Source organism: Lactuca virosa, chromosome 3, assembly GCF_052849685.1.
Source record: "Lactuca virosa cultivar CGN04683 chromosome 3, Lactuca_virosa_CGN04683_v6, whole genome shotgun sequence".
In the NCBI taxonomy this organism is placed as follows: domain Eukaryota; kingdom Viridiplantae; phylum Streptophyta; class Magnoliopsida; order Asterales; family Asteraceae; genus Lactuca; species Lactuca virosa.
Window position 1 is genome coordinate 420,593,625 of NC_136428.1, and position 18,539 is coordinate 420,612,163.

The 18,539-nt window shown below is 33.9% G+C and overlaps 1 protein-coding gene across 1 annotated transcript; it reads left to right on the top strand.

The window, feature by feature from the left end:
* On the top strand, positions 1-6,839 carry NAD-ME2 (NAD-dependent malic enzyme 2). Its single transcript, XM_079087071.1, has 19 exons — positions 1-373; positions 846-942; positions 1,089-1,207; positions 1,283-1,450; positions 2,102-2,230; positions 2,793-2,853; positions 2,977-3,080; positions 3,170-3,253; positions 3,439-3,545; positions 3,622-3,715; positions 3,884-3,997; positions 4,126-4,191; positions 4,727-4,799; positions 5,320-5,406; positions 5,548-5,602; positions 5,702-5,773; positions 5,899-5,961; positions 6,228-6,342; positions 6,551-6,839. The coding sequence occupies exons 1-19, from the start codon at positions 215-217 to the stop codon at positions 6,620-6,622; spliced, it is 1,839 nt and encodes a 612-aa protein (XP_078943197.1). The 5' UTR covers positions 1-214; the 3' UTR covers positions 6,623-6,839.
* The last annotated feature ends 11,700 nt before the right edge of the window (positions 6,840-18,539 follow it).

Genomic DNA, 18,539 nt, shown 5'->3' on the forward strand with positions numbered 1-18,539 from the left:
ACAAACGTCCTCTTATTCCCCTGCCCGTAAATCTCGGTCAGTCTCACTCCCTCCGTCCTCAACTCTTGCACAGTTTCAACTTTAAACTTTCAACTGCAACTCTTGTTTCAGAGACGATCAACCTATTACAATACATACAGATTCTCTGTATCTATATGCATACAAACCACGCTATACTCACTCTGTGAGAAGTGGTATTGTTAAATCCAGGGAAATGTGGAGGAGAACGGTGGCTCGATCTGCTGCTGCGGCGGCGTTGAATCTCCGGCAATCACGGAGGTTATCGATTTGCGCGTCGTCAACTCCGATCCCTGCTCCTAGTATTGTTCACAAGCGTGGATCCGATATTCTCCATGATCCGTGGTTTAACAAGGTTTGTTGCTGTTATAAACGGATTGAAACTGAAAAGTTATGTTTTTGTTTTTGATTCAAAGTACTAGTAGGTTTAAATCGCTAGTAGTTTGTAACTTATTAGAGCTTTACGTTTTGAAGTATTTTAGTTCTAAATGTTGTCAATTTGTGATCTTGAACTGATCATATGTTTGGAGGATCGTGTTTTCCTAGCTTGTTTCTTGAGTTTAAAGTGATTTTAACTTTATAATTGATTTAGATTCGTTAAACTTGTTCAAAAACCATGCGATTTACAATACTAGTAGGCTTAAATTACAGTAGTCTTTACGTTTTGAAGTATCTTAGTTCTAAATGTGGTTAACTTGTGATATTGAACTGACCATCTGTAATCACCAATTGATCATTCCATATGAAGTTTTTCAAAATTAAGTGGTCAAACTTGATAACTAATTGGTTTCAATTGTGTTTTGCTCATTCTTATTCTCCAAGAGCAGGATACTGGATTTCCCATGACAGAAAGAGATAGACTTGGACTTCGTGGTCTTCTCCCACCTCGTGTAATATCATTTGATCAGCAATATGATCGTTTTAGTGAGTTCTACACTTCTACTGTTTATACACAGGATTTTATGACTTCTTTTTTCCTATTTTGTGGTGTCAGTTTTTCCAAAATCTATCAGTTATGGAAATGTTACTAAAACTATTAACTCATTCTTTTTCCCAATTTCTGCTGTTAGTGGAATCATATCATTCATTGGAGCATAATACAAAAGGTCAACCTCAGAGTGTTGTATCATTGGCAAAATGGAGAATCTTAAATAGACTACATGACAGAAACGAGACATTATATTACCGCGTAAGTATTTTAATAAATAACTTACGCTATTGAACATCATAACAATTTAAAGTAATCTAATTGTGTACTTTACAGGTACTTATTGATAACATCAAAGATTTTGCTCCTATAATATACACTCCAACAGTTGGTTTGGTGTGTCAAAACTATTCAGGATTGTTTAGACGCCCACGTGGCATGTACTTCAGTGCAAAAGATAAGGGAGAGATGATGTCCATGATCTATAACTGGCCATCTAAGCAGGTTTCATAATATTCCCAATTTTTTTTAAAGAAATAAATAGCAATGTACTTTCATTTATTTGTGTTCTATGCTATCCTACTTCCATTTCTTTCTATTACAACATTGTAATTTCTGTTTTTTCGTATTAAGTCATTAGACTTTGACAAATCTACCCAGTTATAGCATAGTACTTTTAAATTTCTTCTTATTAAGACATTATACTTTGCAAAATCTACCCATTTCTAGCATTCAAATTTGCTTTGTATTTGGATGACATCGCTACAATTAGGTAGATTTTTCAAAATTAATGTTGTAGTAGGAAGATGTGAAAATAGGATGCTATAATTAACAAATTAATAAAAGTATGTTGCTTTTTCTTGCATTCAACCACTTCTTTTGATCTTTTATTTTTCTTTCCTACCCAACTACCCTAATTAAGTTTAGGTTTGTATTTGGTTTCATATTTAATGAGTTGGTGTATACTGTATAATCCAAATTTTTAACAAATCCTGTGAATTAATCAAAAACCCGTGTTTGAATTTTCACTATATTCTTCTCTGTATACAAAGAATGTGCTAAACTGTCATAACTTATTACATCAAGCATTTTCATTCTAATTAACTTTATTCATAGACCAATTTGGATATAAGTAAATTATTGTAAAAAATTCAGGTAGACATGGTAGTTCTTACAGATGGCAGCCGTATTCTTGGGCTTGGTGATCTTGGGGTTCAGGGAATGGCCATACCTATTGGAAAACTCGATATGTATGTTGCTGCTGCTGGTATCAATCCTCAAAGAGTAAGTTTATTTTTTCATATCACAACTTCAGTTTATGTGTCATACTAGTTCATTAATAAACACAATCTCTTCCAAAATCCCGCGTGAAAAGAAATTATAAGACGTTTAATGGAGTGTTTGGTTTGTGAATGAAACTGGACGGAATAGGAATTTAAGATTCCATTCCGAGACGTGTTTGGTTGCCAAATGGATGGAATTCACTTATGTTGGAATATTTCATGTTTGATGGATTTCACCAATCCTAGGGACAATATTTACAATCAATAAAAGTAATTATTTATAAATAAAAGTTTTAGATTATTCATTTTTTATTGGATATATATATATATATATATATATATATATATATATATATATATTAAAGTAAATAAACATCAAAAAACTTAATTCAAAATTTCATTTATATATGAACGAAGCAAAGGAATGAAATTGAATTCCATTCCACTTTTTGTCAACTAAACATGTGACAAGTTCCAATTCCTTTAACGGATTCATTCCCTTCAATAATATTCTATGAACTGAATGCCTCCATGCTTACTAATACATTTGGTCTACATTGCAGATCCTTCCTATCATGCTTGATGTTGGAACTAACAATCAACAGCTACTAGATAATCCCCTTTGTAAGTGGATAAGCGTACACAAATTCATTGTATAGCATCTTTAACTTTACCCACATGTGGCCTACACAAGTTAATATTATTTTAATTAAATGATATCTTTTTTAACTATATTTACTTTGACAGATATAGGACTACGACAACCTAGGTTAGAAGGGGATGAATATATATCGGTAGTGGATGAATTAATGGAAGCTCTTCATGCACGTTGGCCAAAGGCTATTGTCCAGGTTCATTTTTTTTAAAACTTTCAAGTGTTTGGTTTTTTATGTATGTTGAATTTATATGAAATCTTTTATGATTGTCCATGTTAAATTAGTTTGAAGACTTCCAATTCAAGTGGGCTTTTGAAACTCTTGAAAGATACCGGAAGAAGATCTGCATGTTCAATGATGACATACAGGTTAGAATCTGTTTATTGATGATGCTCGTTGATTTCAAACATCAAGTTATTGTTTGGTATGATGGAGTCAAGGAAGGAATGGACCATTCCACCATCCACCGGAATGGAAAAAAAATTCATGTTTGTTTTGCCTGATGGAATGATGGAATGGAATGGGTGATTCCTTCACATGTTCTTCTCTTCAGGGAACTGCTGGTGTTGCATTGGCTGGATTACTTGGAACTGTTAGAGCACAAGGTCGCCCTTTATCAGACTTTGCAAACCAAAAAATTGTTGTTGTTGGTGCTGGAAGGTACTTCACACCCTCATTTCTCCTAATTTATAATATATATATTATGAACTTCAACTTACTTTCTGTACGGTTTCAGTGCAGGGCTTGGTGTTCTTAAAGTGGCCTATCAGGCGGCTGCAAGGATGGCAGGATCAGAAGCAAAACCTCAATTTTTCCTACTTGATAAAGACGTATGATTTTACGAAAATGCCCTCGTCCAACTTACCAGCTAGTTCTGTTTCTATTATTTTTCAGTCAACTAATAATTCGAAAAGAAAATAAAAAAAAAAAAAAAAAGAGAAACGTAAGTACGTTGCTATTATGGATATAAAGTTTTAATTTTTTTTTTTTGGATGCAGGGTTTGATCACAAAGGAGAGAGGTTGTATTGACTCAGCAGCTGCACCATTTGCCAAAGATATTGGAGAGGTTGAAAGTTTAGGTCTCCATGAGGGATCTGATCTTCTTGAAGTGGTACATTACATCTATTTTTGGAATAATTGTGTTTTTTTTAGTTAATTATATGAAACACTTTTTTAGAAAAAAAAAAAAAAAGTTGTATACCTTGCAAATGGGGATGCCAATTTTATGGTGTTATGCAGGTCAAAAAGGTCAAACCTCATGTTCTTCTTGGTTTATCTGGAGTTGGAGGTGTTTTCAATGAGCATGTATGTATTCTTTTTTTGTTTAATAAGTATAATTTTTCATTAATTTTGGGCTAGATTACACAAAATACTTATCATATTTTGGTAAATTTTTGCGGTTTAATAACTAATATTGTATTTTTTCCAATCAAACCATAAATAAAAAGACATTTTTCCATATTAACCATTTCGACATATATATCAGATTTCACTGGTAGTTTTCCAAATTAACCATTTTAGCATGTTATGTTATATCAGGTTAAAATAATTAGTTTCAAAAATATCTTAAGCTTTTATGGAAAAAAATAAAGTATTAAGTGATTAAACCGCAAAATTGCTTAAAATATAAATGTTTTTCTGTGATTTGCCCTTAACTTTATAGAAATATTTTTACACATTGTCCTGAGATATCTAATTACCAAAATATGAGATAATTTTGCAAATTAGTATTTATTTTTTCCGTTTTAAAAGTATTACAAAACTTCTAAATTTGCTTTTGTTGCATTCACTCATGAGCCTTAATCTTTTTGTTGTTGTTGTTACTTGTATATAAATAAAGGTGCTTAGAGCCATGCGAGACTCGGATTCCGCTAAACCTGCTATTTTCGCCATGTCCAATCCCACTTTGAATGGTTTGTCTTTCTGAATCCATTATCCGCATAATGTTTTTGAGGACAATGAGGGTATTTTGGTCATTTGTCAAACTAAAAATTAAGAATGAAATTGAATTCCTTCCTTCCAGCCTAGGAATGGTGAAATCCATCAAACATTGAAGGAATTTGATGGAACCGAATTCTTTCCTTTTGGCAACCATGGAAAGGAATCATGAATTCCAATTCTGTCAGATTCCCTTTGAATCTGTGAACCAAACATGCCCTTAGTGAAGTTTCTATTTTTAATAAAATTTTCAACATATACTCCGAGGCTATTTTGGTCTTTTAACAAAAAAAATAAAGGACGAATTCAAATTCCTCTTACCCAACCATACGAATGGTGAAACACTTAAAACCCTGAATTTGAAGGATTTGGCAACCATGGAATGGAATCTCTAATTCCAGTTCCGTTAAATTCCATGAACCAAACAGCTCCCTTAGATTCATTCTCTAATCAACCAACAAATTTTCTAATAATCATTTATAACTCATGAAACAGCTGAATGCACTGCTGTCGATGCTTTCAAGTATGCGGGTGAAAATATAGTTTTTGGAAGTGGAAGCCCTTTTGAGCATGTTGATCTCGGTATTATTATTTCTTAAAATGTTCATTTTTATCATCTTTTATCTATCAATATAATTTGAAATTATTCCGCTTTTTTTTTTTTTTTTTTTGCTTAATTGTTTCTTACAGCATTATTATTATTATTATTTATAACACTTGCAGGAAATGGGAAAATAGGTCATGTGAATCAAGCAAATAACATGTACCTCTTCCCCGGGTGAGTGGTCATTTAGTTATTTTAATAATGTTGTTATAAAAATATGTTCTACATTTAATTTATTATATTATATTTGTTCAATATATTTTGCCTATACAGGGTTGGTTTGGGATCTCTGCTATCCGGTGCTCATATTATATCCGATGGAATGTTACAAGCCGCTTCCGAATGGTAATTTAAAAATTAAAATAAATAATATAGGTTTATATTTCATCTTTTATGAATTTTCTGGAATTAAAAGTAATGGTAGCATAATATTTGTTATATTATAATATAATTTTCTTCTTTCTGTACAGTCTTGCTTCTTATATGACAGAAGAAGAAATTCAGATGGGCAGACTTTATCCATCTATCGATAGGTACAGTATACATTACATGATGTCTCTATTTTTGTAAGGAAGGGTATTTTAGACATTTAACTAGTAGTTAAACGAATTTTTTTTATCTTTAATGAAGGGTAGACATGATTTTTTTGTTACATGTACTTTTGTCTTTGCTGAAGGGTATTTTAGACATTTAATAAATAGTCAAACATTTTTGTAAAGGGTAGAGATTTCTTTGTTTTTGAGTTTACTGAAGAAAGGGTATTTTAGACATATTAGTGATTTATACTTCATATTTGCAGTATTCGACATATTACTGCTGAAGTTGGGGCAGCTGTGGTTCGGGCAGCTGTTGCTGAGGAACTGGCGGAAGGGCATGGTGAGGTGGGACCCAGAGAGCTTGCACACATGTCAAAGGTATGATTTTTAACCTCTTTTTTTTACACTACTTACATTTCCTTACAACAAAAAAATAACAATATGTAACAAACAAAATACATTGCCCATATTGGTATAAAATTAAAAATATATAAGTACATTTTATTACGTGTAAAAAATAAAATAAAATAAAATAATTTGTTGTCATCGGTAAATTAATATAAGTACATTGCTATTATGGATGCAGGAAGAGACTGTTGAATATGTAACAAGCAACATGTGGTATCCCATTTACAGTCCTTTAGTTCATGAGAAATAAGGCGTTTTGGAGTTGGGCTATTCTTCTAAAGGAGATATATATAATTATTATTATATCATCTCCTGCAGCCTATTTTATTATAGACATTTAATTAATGTATAATAAAGAATCAGGTAATTATATTTTTCAAATATGTAAAACATGTAACATGCATCATTTAACTCGTTAGAATGAAAGGTAGCTGAGACTCGTGTTTGACATCATTCCCTTAAACAAATTTGTCTATATGCATCTGGAAATGTTTTCCAGGGTACAACAACTACTCAACTAACGTACCTGATTAACCTCGCATGCTCTCAATTAATAGTAGTGGAATTTCAACTTGAAACCACAAGAAGTTAATTGGAAATTAAATGGCTAATTAATCCATTTACACGTGTCCCACTTGTGAACGGTGTCCATGGGTGTGCGTGTTGGATTCCTATAATTCAACTAGATGGTTCGGAACTCCTTAATATATAAATCCACTAAAAGTTTGTTTTCCCACTTATTTGACTCGATTTCACTTTTCAAGTTTTAGATTATGTTCTAACGACCTTATTTTGAGAATTGATGATATATGATTCATCTTTAACTCTGATTTGGACATGTTATATATCGTTTCCAAGCTATGAATATTACATCTATGGATATTAAAATATTCCAATTTCCATGTTTTCAATAGTTGGTGAAAATCATATTTTATATTTAAGGAAAATCATTTTTTTTTCCGGGCACTTACGCACGGATGTGTTCGATTTTTGGACAGAATATCAATACACAACTTGGATAATTTAGGATCGTGTTATAAACACTTTCCGAAATATATAGTTCGGTCATATTGCATGGGGTTACAAGCATTCAGACTTTGGATAATCCAAGAAAAAAAAAAAAAAATTGGATTTCATGCAAAATCAAAGATCAAACTATAGAAACACCCTTCTTTCGTTTTTTGTTCTTTGAGACCATATTTTTGCAGCGTAATGTTATAAAAGAATAACATATGCAATCACCAAAAATATCTATCTTATAAAGGCACCAAAAAATGATATTTTGTTGTTTTTGGAGGGAAAAAAGCAATTGTTTCCAAAAGTTGCAATGGTTCGTTTTTTGTGGGAAATTAACCTCCGGCTATATTTGTTACATACATGATTCTTCATCGGGGTTATAGGAAACCATATTTCGGACGTACGATATTATGAAGGATGTCTTCTGATAGTGAAGAGCCAGAGCATTTGTGGGTACGTGTTGTTATTTTAATCATATGATTTTGTTTTTGATTTTATATAGAGTATAATGTATTGTTAGTATTTTTTTAGAGGAAATATTTCGTTTAAAGTAGATGTAGGTGGTATTTAGGTTTTCTGTGTGATTAATATTTGTATTAGGAACAATTGGTATAAGTAAAAACCTGGGAAACCCATTTGGGAACATTTCGAAATACGTAGAACTAATCTGAAATTCGTAGAACAAGTCCAGAACAATATGATAATTTAATATTTTTGCAACATTACGGTACATATGAAGCGGTTGTCACTACAAATTACAAACCTGAATTGGGTCGGGAAATAAAGGCTAGGTTTAACCCTACACCAATAAGGGCGACACTTTTCAGGGCGTCCTATTTCAAACGATAGTTCGATGGGTGTAGAATGTCACCCATTTACTATGTCATTACTTGTTATGCAAGGAGGTAGTGACCTATCTAGGCCTGATGTTAACGAGTTTCTACTTCAATAGACGACTATCAACTCTTTTTTAGAGTTTTATGTATTGTTACAGGCTTTTAGTTCGGGGAGTATTTTCCTGCTCATTTATCGTCTTCACAGGCATCGCATGTTTCCTTTTGTCTTGGCATTATACTCGATGAAAGTTACCGAATTACAACATTTCTTCAATAACTCGTGTAATGACTTATCCAATGAAGACGATATCCGAGTGTCCATAGTGTATATGCTAGAGAGGTGATTTTGTGGTAGATACCCTAGGCAACCAGTATAAGATGAATACCTTACACTGGTATCAGATTTTGGCCAAGGTAACAAGTAACTAACGTTAGAATTATGATTTCATATTTGATATAATATTTATAAAATACCAATTGGTGACACAGATACTCATGGGGACTAGTAAGTTGGGATTACACATACATACAATTGTCCATTGTCCTTTATAAAATCGAGGAGCATCTGAGCCAACTTGCCCAAGAACCGGTCAGACCTTACATAACGTGCATGGATTTATGCATCCCTATAAGGTGAAAATATTGTACTTTTAGGAAAAACTATTATAAGAAGATAATTATGTTTGCTAATTATGTAACATCTTAATCTTATAAATTTGGTTCATGGAAACTTTTCCATACTCTAGGACCCTCAGTATCGCCATATCGAGTGTAATCCCATGAGTGGTTTCATGGCTAAGGATTGGGCGTTTAGGGTCGACCAAATGCATGCGCATACTTGATTTTACTTTGGTAGGCGTTTTAATTTACCAATTTTCTTTTTTCTTTAACATGGTATACGGGAATATGATATCATTAACCTTTATTTATTATTTTATGCAGAATCCCCCATTCAATACCTTACAGCCAATGGACCAGGAACAAACTGCTTTGTGGTGGGTTGATAATTGGTCATGGATAGACACTGGTGATTTATATTTCAATGTGTTGGTTTTAAGTATGTTGTAATTTGTAAACAATTTGTTTTGGTGGTGTAATATAAACAACTTATGGAAAAAGATATTTCTTTAAATTTAAGAAGTTTTATATCAGTACAAACATGACTAGGGGTTTTTTAGATCAATACTAGTATGTTCTTGATTATGTCCTTGACCAAATTTTACCTTTGACTTATACTTAGCCTTAGTTTTAACGCTCGATTTAGTCTTACTTGTTGATTCAATTTTTGTTGTTTCTTTTGGCATGAAGCATCACAGTTTGTACGTGTGTCCGATCTTTTAGAAAAGACTCCATGTTTTGTATATCAGACCATCACCTTGGGATGATGAGATACAGTTATGGTTTTGGCTACAGGTTACATCTTCTGGGGAAACTGGGGCCGACAATTCTATGTTTTAAGAAAACTTTTACAAGATATGTGTAGAAGACACGTGTGTTTCTAAAAGGTACACCTTTATCCGTCGTTGGTATGTGTCTGGGTGTCTTCGTTCTTGACTCTCTAATGGACAACAATCAGTGAATTCGATATTGAAGTACTTTGCTTTCAAGTAATTTTCTTTTTAAAATGATATGGATGCCTTAAGAAGAAAATGAAGATGAAGCCTCATGTCGTACATGATTTTGTTGTTGGAAGTAGAAAAGTTGTTGATGAATATTGGAATACTTTGGAGTATTGTTACTCTACTTCTGATCCAAAAGATGCTTTGCATACATTCCGTGGATCTGCTGTTCATGAGGGTTCTTTCGTCTTCTTTCTTTTCTTTTATATAAATTCCATTCTTATCTTCTGAAACTTCATTTCATCAGGTATTCATTGATCTTCTTTTACTGGTTTGTAGGAATTTGATCAAACCACCACCATATCTAGAGATGAGTTTTAGGAATAAATTCAAGGGCGAAGCTATGGTGTATCAAGGTGGGTCCTAGGACCCACCTAATTTTTTAATTTTATTTACTATTTATATATATAAAAAAATTATGACCTACCTTGAAAAAAATTAGGACCTACCTTTTGGTATTTAGACAAATAAGATACAAATAAATAAAAGAAATGGTGGAATGTTTTACTTAAATTTGCAAAGAATATGGTTAATTTTTATCAAAACCCATTCCAAATTGGAGACAAAGATAAAAAGTGGTAGTTATTTGATATTGTAAATCGGATATCTCAAAAGGGTCGTAAGGAAACTACTCAAACTAGTAAAAATACATTATTGGCTGTAATAACAGGTAGTTGCAAGAAGACTTTCTAAAATGAAAAGAAACCCATTTGTAATATATATATATATATATATATATATATATATATATATATATATATATATAGTAAAAGTCCGATTTTAGGGTCAAGTAGGCCGCTTTGTACTGGTTTTTAAGGTGTTCGAACGGTCCGGATGAACGCAAACCGGCCGCTTTTTACTGGTTCGACCCGCCCTGCTCTGCTATAAATATTTTTGTCTTTTCACTTTACTTATATAAGGAACCACGTGTTTTTATATTCTAGATTCGCCAAGTGGAAGAAGATCAAGAAGACGTTGTCTGCCTAAATGCTATGACAATGTTATGAATAGAGGAAAATGTTTTAGTACACAACCTACAAATCATTAGCAGTTTCTAATGCAACCAAGATGAGTTTTTGCATAACGGTAGTACTATTGGGTTTTGAAAATCTTAACCAATTACAACATCATACTTTCATTTCAATTCTTTTGACAAACACTTTACTTTTAAAATTTACCCATTATATTTCATTCCAGACCCATCCAAACCAGCGCCAATGGCACGATTGCACGAGGGGTCTTCCTCTAGTTTACGAATTAATCCAAATAGAATTGAGTTGGCCTTATCAATAAAATCTATATTTTTTATTCATATTTTTACAACTCTACAAGTGTCCAAAAAAAAAATGTTACTGTCCGCCCTTCATATACCCTAGAAATCAAAAATCGTCCAACGGAGAAATTAGAGAAAAAATTACTAGACACCGGAGAAATTGAAAAGATAGCAGTCGGCATAAATGAGATTGGAAGCATTGGAGATGGGTACACAACCATTGAACTAACTGATGACCACAAAAGATGAGCGGAAATCGACAGAGTCAGTTGCGTGGCAATGTGGAATTATCGGCGGTGGGCGGAGGACGGAGGTTGGGGAAGGCGGATATCTTCTGTTGACCCAGAGACTTTGTGTAAGTTTTGATTTCTTGGGTTTTGCCCTTTTACTTCTATTTTAGTAGTTTTTGTTGTTATATATAACATGAAACAATTTTTTATGTTAATCACATTAGCTGCTAAATCATCGGCATCCATATTCAAATTCAAAATATGTTCAAGAAATTTTGTGTTATACATTTCATGGGTATCCCCTGTATGTTTGAATTTGTGTTGGCATGATTAATATGTTGAATTTGATGAATTGAATTGATTAATATGGTGATTGGGTTTTTAGGTTTCTAAGTTGATTAGGTTTAAATACTTATGCTCTGTTTGTGAACTTTAGTTAAAGATTATGCAAACTTTTTGGACCTATGAATGGGAAATAACGTAAGGAGTTACTCATATGTAAAGAAATATTTATAAGGAGAGTTTTTAGTTTTCAAATATAAACATTGATTGGAATCATCACAACAGGAACAAACAATAGCAGTACAGAATCTTTGACGTTTGTTAATCATGAGAAGAATTTCATTTTGTCGTTTTTTTTATGTTGGTTATAGTGGGAGACAAATAAAAGTACATTGGCATTACATGTTAAAATGAAAGTGGCTGTTATAACTTAAAGATTTGAAATATAAGGTCATTATAACCTAAAACTTTACATATAAGGTCCCTAAGAGATAAGTTAGAAAAAAAAATCAAAAATAAGGAAAAAAAATGAAAACAGTGATGTTATAACTATTGAAAAAAGGAAGTATATTGTTATAGAAAAAAGGTTCCTGGTTCAAAATGATTAACAGAAATATAAACAGTTATGTTATAACCCTAGACATGATTACATAACTGCCCGGTTTAACCTCAGTGTCCAACATCCAAATACTTTTGTTTTGTTCTACTTACGACACGGATTCTGATACTCGGGTATGCTTATATACTTTTATAAAAATACTTGTATTTTTGAAAGTATACTTTTAGTTTAGAGCACTTAGGCCCCTTAATATTTATAGTTGTATACCATGTAAGGTTCGGTATACTTAGTTCACTATAAACAAGGGCTCTGATACCAATGTGTCACACCCCGAAACCGCGATGGCGGAAACGTTCCGGGGTGGAGGACGTCATGCGTAGTATCACAACATTTGTATAGCAAGCATAGTAAACACAACCAAACATTGAATACAAATATGAAAAATGTTTACATCAGTTTGAAACTTGTTTTAAATACATCAAAAGTATGTATAATATAGAAAACATGACTCTTATTGCTCCGGCTTCACCGAAGTCCTGGAAGTACCTGTCCACTAATTCCCTGAGAATACAAGCAGTTTGAAAAATATCAGCATAAAGCTGGTGAGTTCATAAGCATTTAGTTTTTAGAGAAAAATGTTCTTTGATTCTTTTGAAAAGTGTTCCTCAAGAAAATCCTATACTTTCTTATGAAAGGTAGTGTTGAAAGAGTATCTATTAGTAAAAGATAAACCATCAGTTTTAGAAATCATGTTATCCGTCCTAGAGGTAGAGATGCCAGTTTAGAAATCCTTGAATACTATCTGTATATATAAGTAGTTTTATTACTCAAAATAAAACTCATGAAGGGTAGAGTCCGTAAACAAAGTTAGTTTATACTTATTTGCGAGTCGTATAACCATACTTGATATGACCGAGAGACCCTTATAACGTTCTTCAGGCGTTAAGCTAAATGACATTTGTTCACCACAGGCGTGCCCGCCTAACTGTAGCTAGCAGTTCTGGTGTGGGATTGTCAGTCCCGAATAGATCTATTCACAAATCGCACGCTCTCCCTCCAGGAGACTTTGTTATACTAAAAGGATTTATCACTATACACCTAAGGGTACAGTATTGAAGTAGCGCCTCACAATTCTGTATAATCTAGTTTACTAGCGAGAATTCAATATAAAACAGTAATTATCCTTGAATAAATGTACTTTATACTTCTGAGAAACATATAACATAAGCTAAATCTGCCATAGTTTATATATATATATATATATATATATATATATATATATATATTCATTTATGAAATCTGATTAAGTAGAGACTGCCTAGAGGGTTGTCCCAAACTATACCCATTATAGTTTATTAGAGTTGATATGGAAAATGCTTTGTAAAAACCTTTCTGAAAGCTATGAAGTTGGATTTCCAAAATAGAAGTTTCCCTTATGTTCAACATATTACAAAAAGAGATAAAATATCCGAATATGTTATTAAACGTGGAAATCGTTGGACTGCATTAATAAGTTTAAAACTTAACAAAATACTTAGCGTTTGGCTTGTATTCCCCCCTGAAAACATTAAAAACACGGAAAATGTACGGGTATGAACTCACTGTTTGACGGATGATCGGTTACGAGTGTTGAGTGTCAATTGAGGTTTCGCACTCAAGTGGATCCTAGTAACATATAATAGCACATATATGTATTAGATTTAGGTATTCCATGACAAAACATGACGGGAAACCACTCTAAAGACTTGGAAATGCTTGTCGGGACCTTATGTGATCAAACAAAGGAGGTGTATGGTCATTAGGGTGTGTGTGCGGCCAGGGTGTGCGGCCAGGCTGTGTGTGCGGTTGCACACAGGAGTGTGCGGCCGTACAGAGGGTGTGTGCGGCCGTACACTCCTCATTTGTGCCAGAAATGTCGATTTTTAGATGTTCTAGTGCTAATACCAAATCCTACTAGTGAATGAAGGCCAAACTCTTCACTTTGGAGAGCTTTAAGGTGTGTACGGCCACCTTATGAAGGTGTGCGGCCGTACACCTTCATGTGATGAAGAACATGATGAACTTTGATGGTTAAGGGCTTAGATCAATGGGTTCTTCATGTATGATAAGCTAGGTGATGGAAAACTCACATTTTTGAGGCCTTGAGAGCGTTCTTGGATGAAGTTTTTAGAGAGATAAAGTAGAGAGAGAAAGTAGAGTGCAGCCAAATGAAAGGAATGAGTGAAGGGGTCACCCTATATAAATAGGGATGAATGTGCGGCTGGAGGATGGGTGTGCGGCCACACACTCGTGTGTGCGGCCATACACTCGGGTGTGCGGCCACACACTCATGTGTGCGGCCATACACTCGGGTGTGCGGCCACACACTCATGTATGTGGCCACACACTCCTTTTGATGGAGTGTTTGGCCTATTTGCAACCCTAAATCTTAACCCAACCCATCCCTAATTCAAACTTTGGTTGTACAAGGCTTTAGATCATCCAAGCAGGCTCAAAACAATGCTAAAGATAGCTGAAACGAGTTTAACATTGATAGAATTTGACTAAGGTACAAGATAGAAGTTTCGGGTTGTCACAGAAGATGACCGGAAAACTCATGTTTTGCCAGAAACAACGTTGGAAACCGGCAAAACCCGCTATTACCGGTCATAATGGTATAATGTATACGTTTCAACAAGTTTAAGGGTTAATAAAGCACGAAAAATAATTTAGTGACCAAATGTGACCAAAAGCTGAAATATGTTACCCTCTCAAGTCATTATCCCTATAATTGACGGGTGTTGTTAAACACACCCATTTTAAAATAAAAAACCATTTTAAATAGTCAATACCACCTTGGGTTAAATAACCCTAATTGATAGGACTTGAGTTAATAATTACATATTAATGTCATTATCACATTTTTATTTACGATTTAGGAATGTTATTTGGTGGAAACTATCATTTTATTAAAATATTAAATAAATTTTACATATGTACCCCTTTCAGTTAAAAGATATTTTTAATTTATATCATTTTCTATTCTGAAAAATAACTTTCAACCCTTATTACTTCAATTTAATATATATATATATATATATATATATATATATATATATATATATATATATATATATATTACATTTCTTTGTAGTGATGGTACTCAGAGGGTTTTGCGACAAAAAATATATATATATATAGTTTAAATTTTCTCTTGCGTTCTCATATAATTGTTCTCATTTGAATCTAACTTTCTCTCTCTCTCATTTAAATCTAACTTCATAATCCCATATTTTAGGACATTTTTTATATCTTTTATTTTATGATGTTGATGTTAAAGGCCAAACGTCCAACACACAGTTGAAAAAACAATCAATATGTAGTAAGTTCAGTTGGGTGCGGAAGTTAAAAGATATATTTTCACCATCAACAACTTTGCTTCGTGAACCTACTTCTCACAAAAACAAAGTACCAAGTGGACGTCCGCAGTTGAGTACACAAACAGAAAAGGTTGGGGGACCACGACCTAACTCGCTGAGTCGTATGAACGACTCGTCGAGTCCCCGTATAGTCTAAATTCATACATTCGTTTCTAATCGAACTTACTGCATTCAAATCATAGATTTGGTTTCCTAGGGTCGATATATCACGTAAAGTTTCTAACTTTACGTCCATGCATGGGTTATTTAGCTCAAAAAGCCCTAAAAAGTGATTCACAAGATGCATGGGACTCCCATGGCCATAAAGTTGGCACCTTTATTCCATGGAGTCCCTCAAAGGTTCCAGATCTGAAGTTATGACTCCAAAACATGCTTGCATCCATGAACGGTTCCAATATATGCTCCTTAAAGCCCTAAACTACTCTATAAAGAGATCTAGTAAATGAATAGTCAAGGTATAGACTTTATACCTCAGATGAGTCAGAAATGCAGCACAACTCTCAGATCTACTAGCTTCCTCTTGAATCCTCAAGCTTCTCCTTCCTTCTCAAGCTTCAAAATCACCAAGAACACACAATAATGGCTCAAAAACACTCAAAGGTGGATTAGGGTTTAGTAGCTAGGGTTTGGAATGATGGAGGATGCAAATGAGGCCACCCTTATAAGGTTAAGGTGCTTAAATAGGGTGCAAACCCTGAAAATTAGGGTTTCACTCTGGCAGCCCTACTCGTCGAGTCGAGGCTCCTCAACTCGTCGAGTAGGCTTCAAGTCCTGCGTCCAAAAATCCCATTCCTACTCGACGAGTTTGGGGCCTCCAACTTGTCGAGTCCCTTTGCAAAAGTGAATAATTCTAATTAAAATATATACCAGGAACTAGACGTTACATCTTGAGTATAACCTTTGTACTTCCCATGACTCGATGCTCGACCTCCCCCCAGCAAACTGGGGTCCTGCACCTTCTTCCATAGAACATCTCAAATGGTGTTCGGTCAATACTGGCATGATAACTGTTGTTGTAGGAGAACTCGGCCAGTGGAAGGTAAGTATCCTAACTCCCTCCAAAATCCAACACACAAGCTCGGAGCATATCCTCGAGCGTCTGAATCGTCCGCTCGCCCTGTCCATCCGTCTGAGGGTGGTATGCTATTGTAACATCCCAAAATTTCCAATAAATTTGAACTTTTTAAAATAACATAAATCATCCATTTAATGTATTTTATTCAAAACAAATGAAATACCAAACCCCAAGATTAATTCAGTTTCCATACATTATTAGTTATAATTCTAAAATGTATGAAAACATAACAAATTCAGTATCAATTCCAAAAACCCGTTTCGAGCCAATGTGTACAATCATAACCGACCATCCTGTGCACTTGAAATAATATTTTTAAGGGAAAAGGGGTAAGCACAAAGCTTAGTGAATTCCACACATACACAATATCATATCATATAATCCTTACCCCTATACACAGATACAAACGATATCAAACACATAACCATGGATGCATGTCAAAGAACGAATCAGTAATAGACATGCTCCTACTGGGACATATTGGCTAGGCCCGATCCCCCTTGCTCAGTACATCGAGCCCTTGGGACACATAGCAATGAGCCCTAGGGTCTTACCAATTTTGCATGACCGATGTTGGCAAGCACCTCACGTGCATCATGGTTTAGCCGACAAAATGTTTGTTGAAAATTAGACATAGTATATGATTTGCATGTATGCTAGAACAAAGGTTCTAATGTTCTATTTCCACCAACTCTTGTGCGCATATACATTGCCACACTCTTATAACAATACCCATGATAAAAATTAAGGAATACGTCCCTAACCTTCCTGAGAGCTACACATGAATAATGACATTGTCCATATTGATTATGAATGATACCTCCCTAACCTTCCTGAGAGCTTCCTTTAACATCATCAGGAACTAGGTACAAGAGTCGACATTATTTGTCACACCCAAACCAAATGCTATAGGGAGGGTTTGATTGTTCCCATCTATAACAACCGCTACAAACATTGTTTTTAGGTAGTCACCTCTTAGACGAACACTGCCTATAAAAAGCTGATAACAAGCAACCAATGAATACATGAAATTATATTTTTTTAGGAAAACAAAACAATTAGTTATAGAAACGTTATAAATTTTATATAAACAATTCAAATATGAAACAAAATTATTTTTACCACACATCCAATAGCCACAAAATAGAGTTGAAAACGATCCATAACATCAGTTTTGATGTTCATGTAACTATGATGGTTCTTCCTTTGAATGTTGTGTAGGTAAACATGCAGGTTGGTAAAACTTTCTTCGTGCTCACTGTCTGAGAAACTCATCTTTAGACAATTGTAATTAAGAATTATGGATGATCCGAAGTATGTGACTAACTAAATATGATAACATCTAATATAGGGATGTAATATCTATTTTTTTTGGGTCTGGAATGTGTGTCCATGACTCCGAAATATGTATCCGTGACTCGGGAATGTCAGTTCTAGTTCTATGTACTGTTATTACCGTACTCCAGAATAGACTTTATCAATCCAGAATGTACGAAGTCAGATTCCGAGCCCGATACCTACCAACCGTCACCGACTACGAAATGAACATAACTATTATGGAATGCACAGTCCGAAATATATATTTTTAGTCCGAAACGTACAAGTGTTAGATTCCAAACCCAAAATCTACCAACCACCATACACTCAATGAACCCGCTTACTAGTGAATACTATATTCCAAAATAAGTAGTCATTTTATAAAATTTATAAAAAATTAGTTACTATTATCAAATTTATATGAGTTATATTACTCAATTTCCCATTATATTAATCTTGTATCCAACACTCACTACTTAATCCGTTTATGTCCGACCCGATTAACAAGCTCAGCCCAAATTTTTAAGGCATCTTTTACTC

What these genes read in the sequence shown, in the direction of transcription:
- NAD-ME2 (XM_079087071.1), top strand. Translation starts at nt 215, where the DNA reads ATGTGGAGGAGAACGGTGGCTCGATCTGCTGCTGCGGCGGCGTTGAAT. An exon ending in ATGATCCGTGGTTTAACAAG is followed by an intron (nt 374 to 845) that starts GTTTGTTGCTGT and finishes CTCCAAGAGCAG; the next exon opens with GATACTGGATTTCCCATGAC. An exon ending in GATCTGATCTTCTTGAAGTG is followed by an intron (nt 3,998 to 4,125) that starts GTACATTACATC and finishes GGTGTTATGCAG; the next exon opens with GTCAAAAAGGTCAAACCTCA.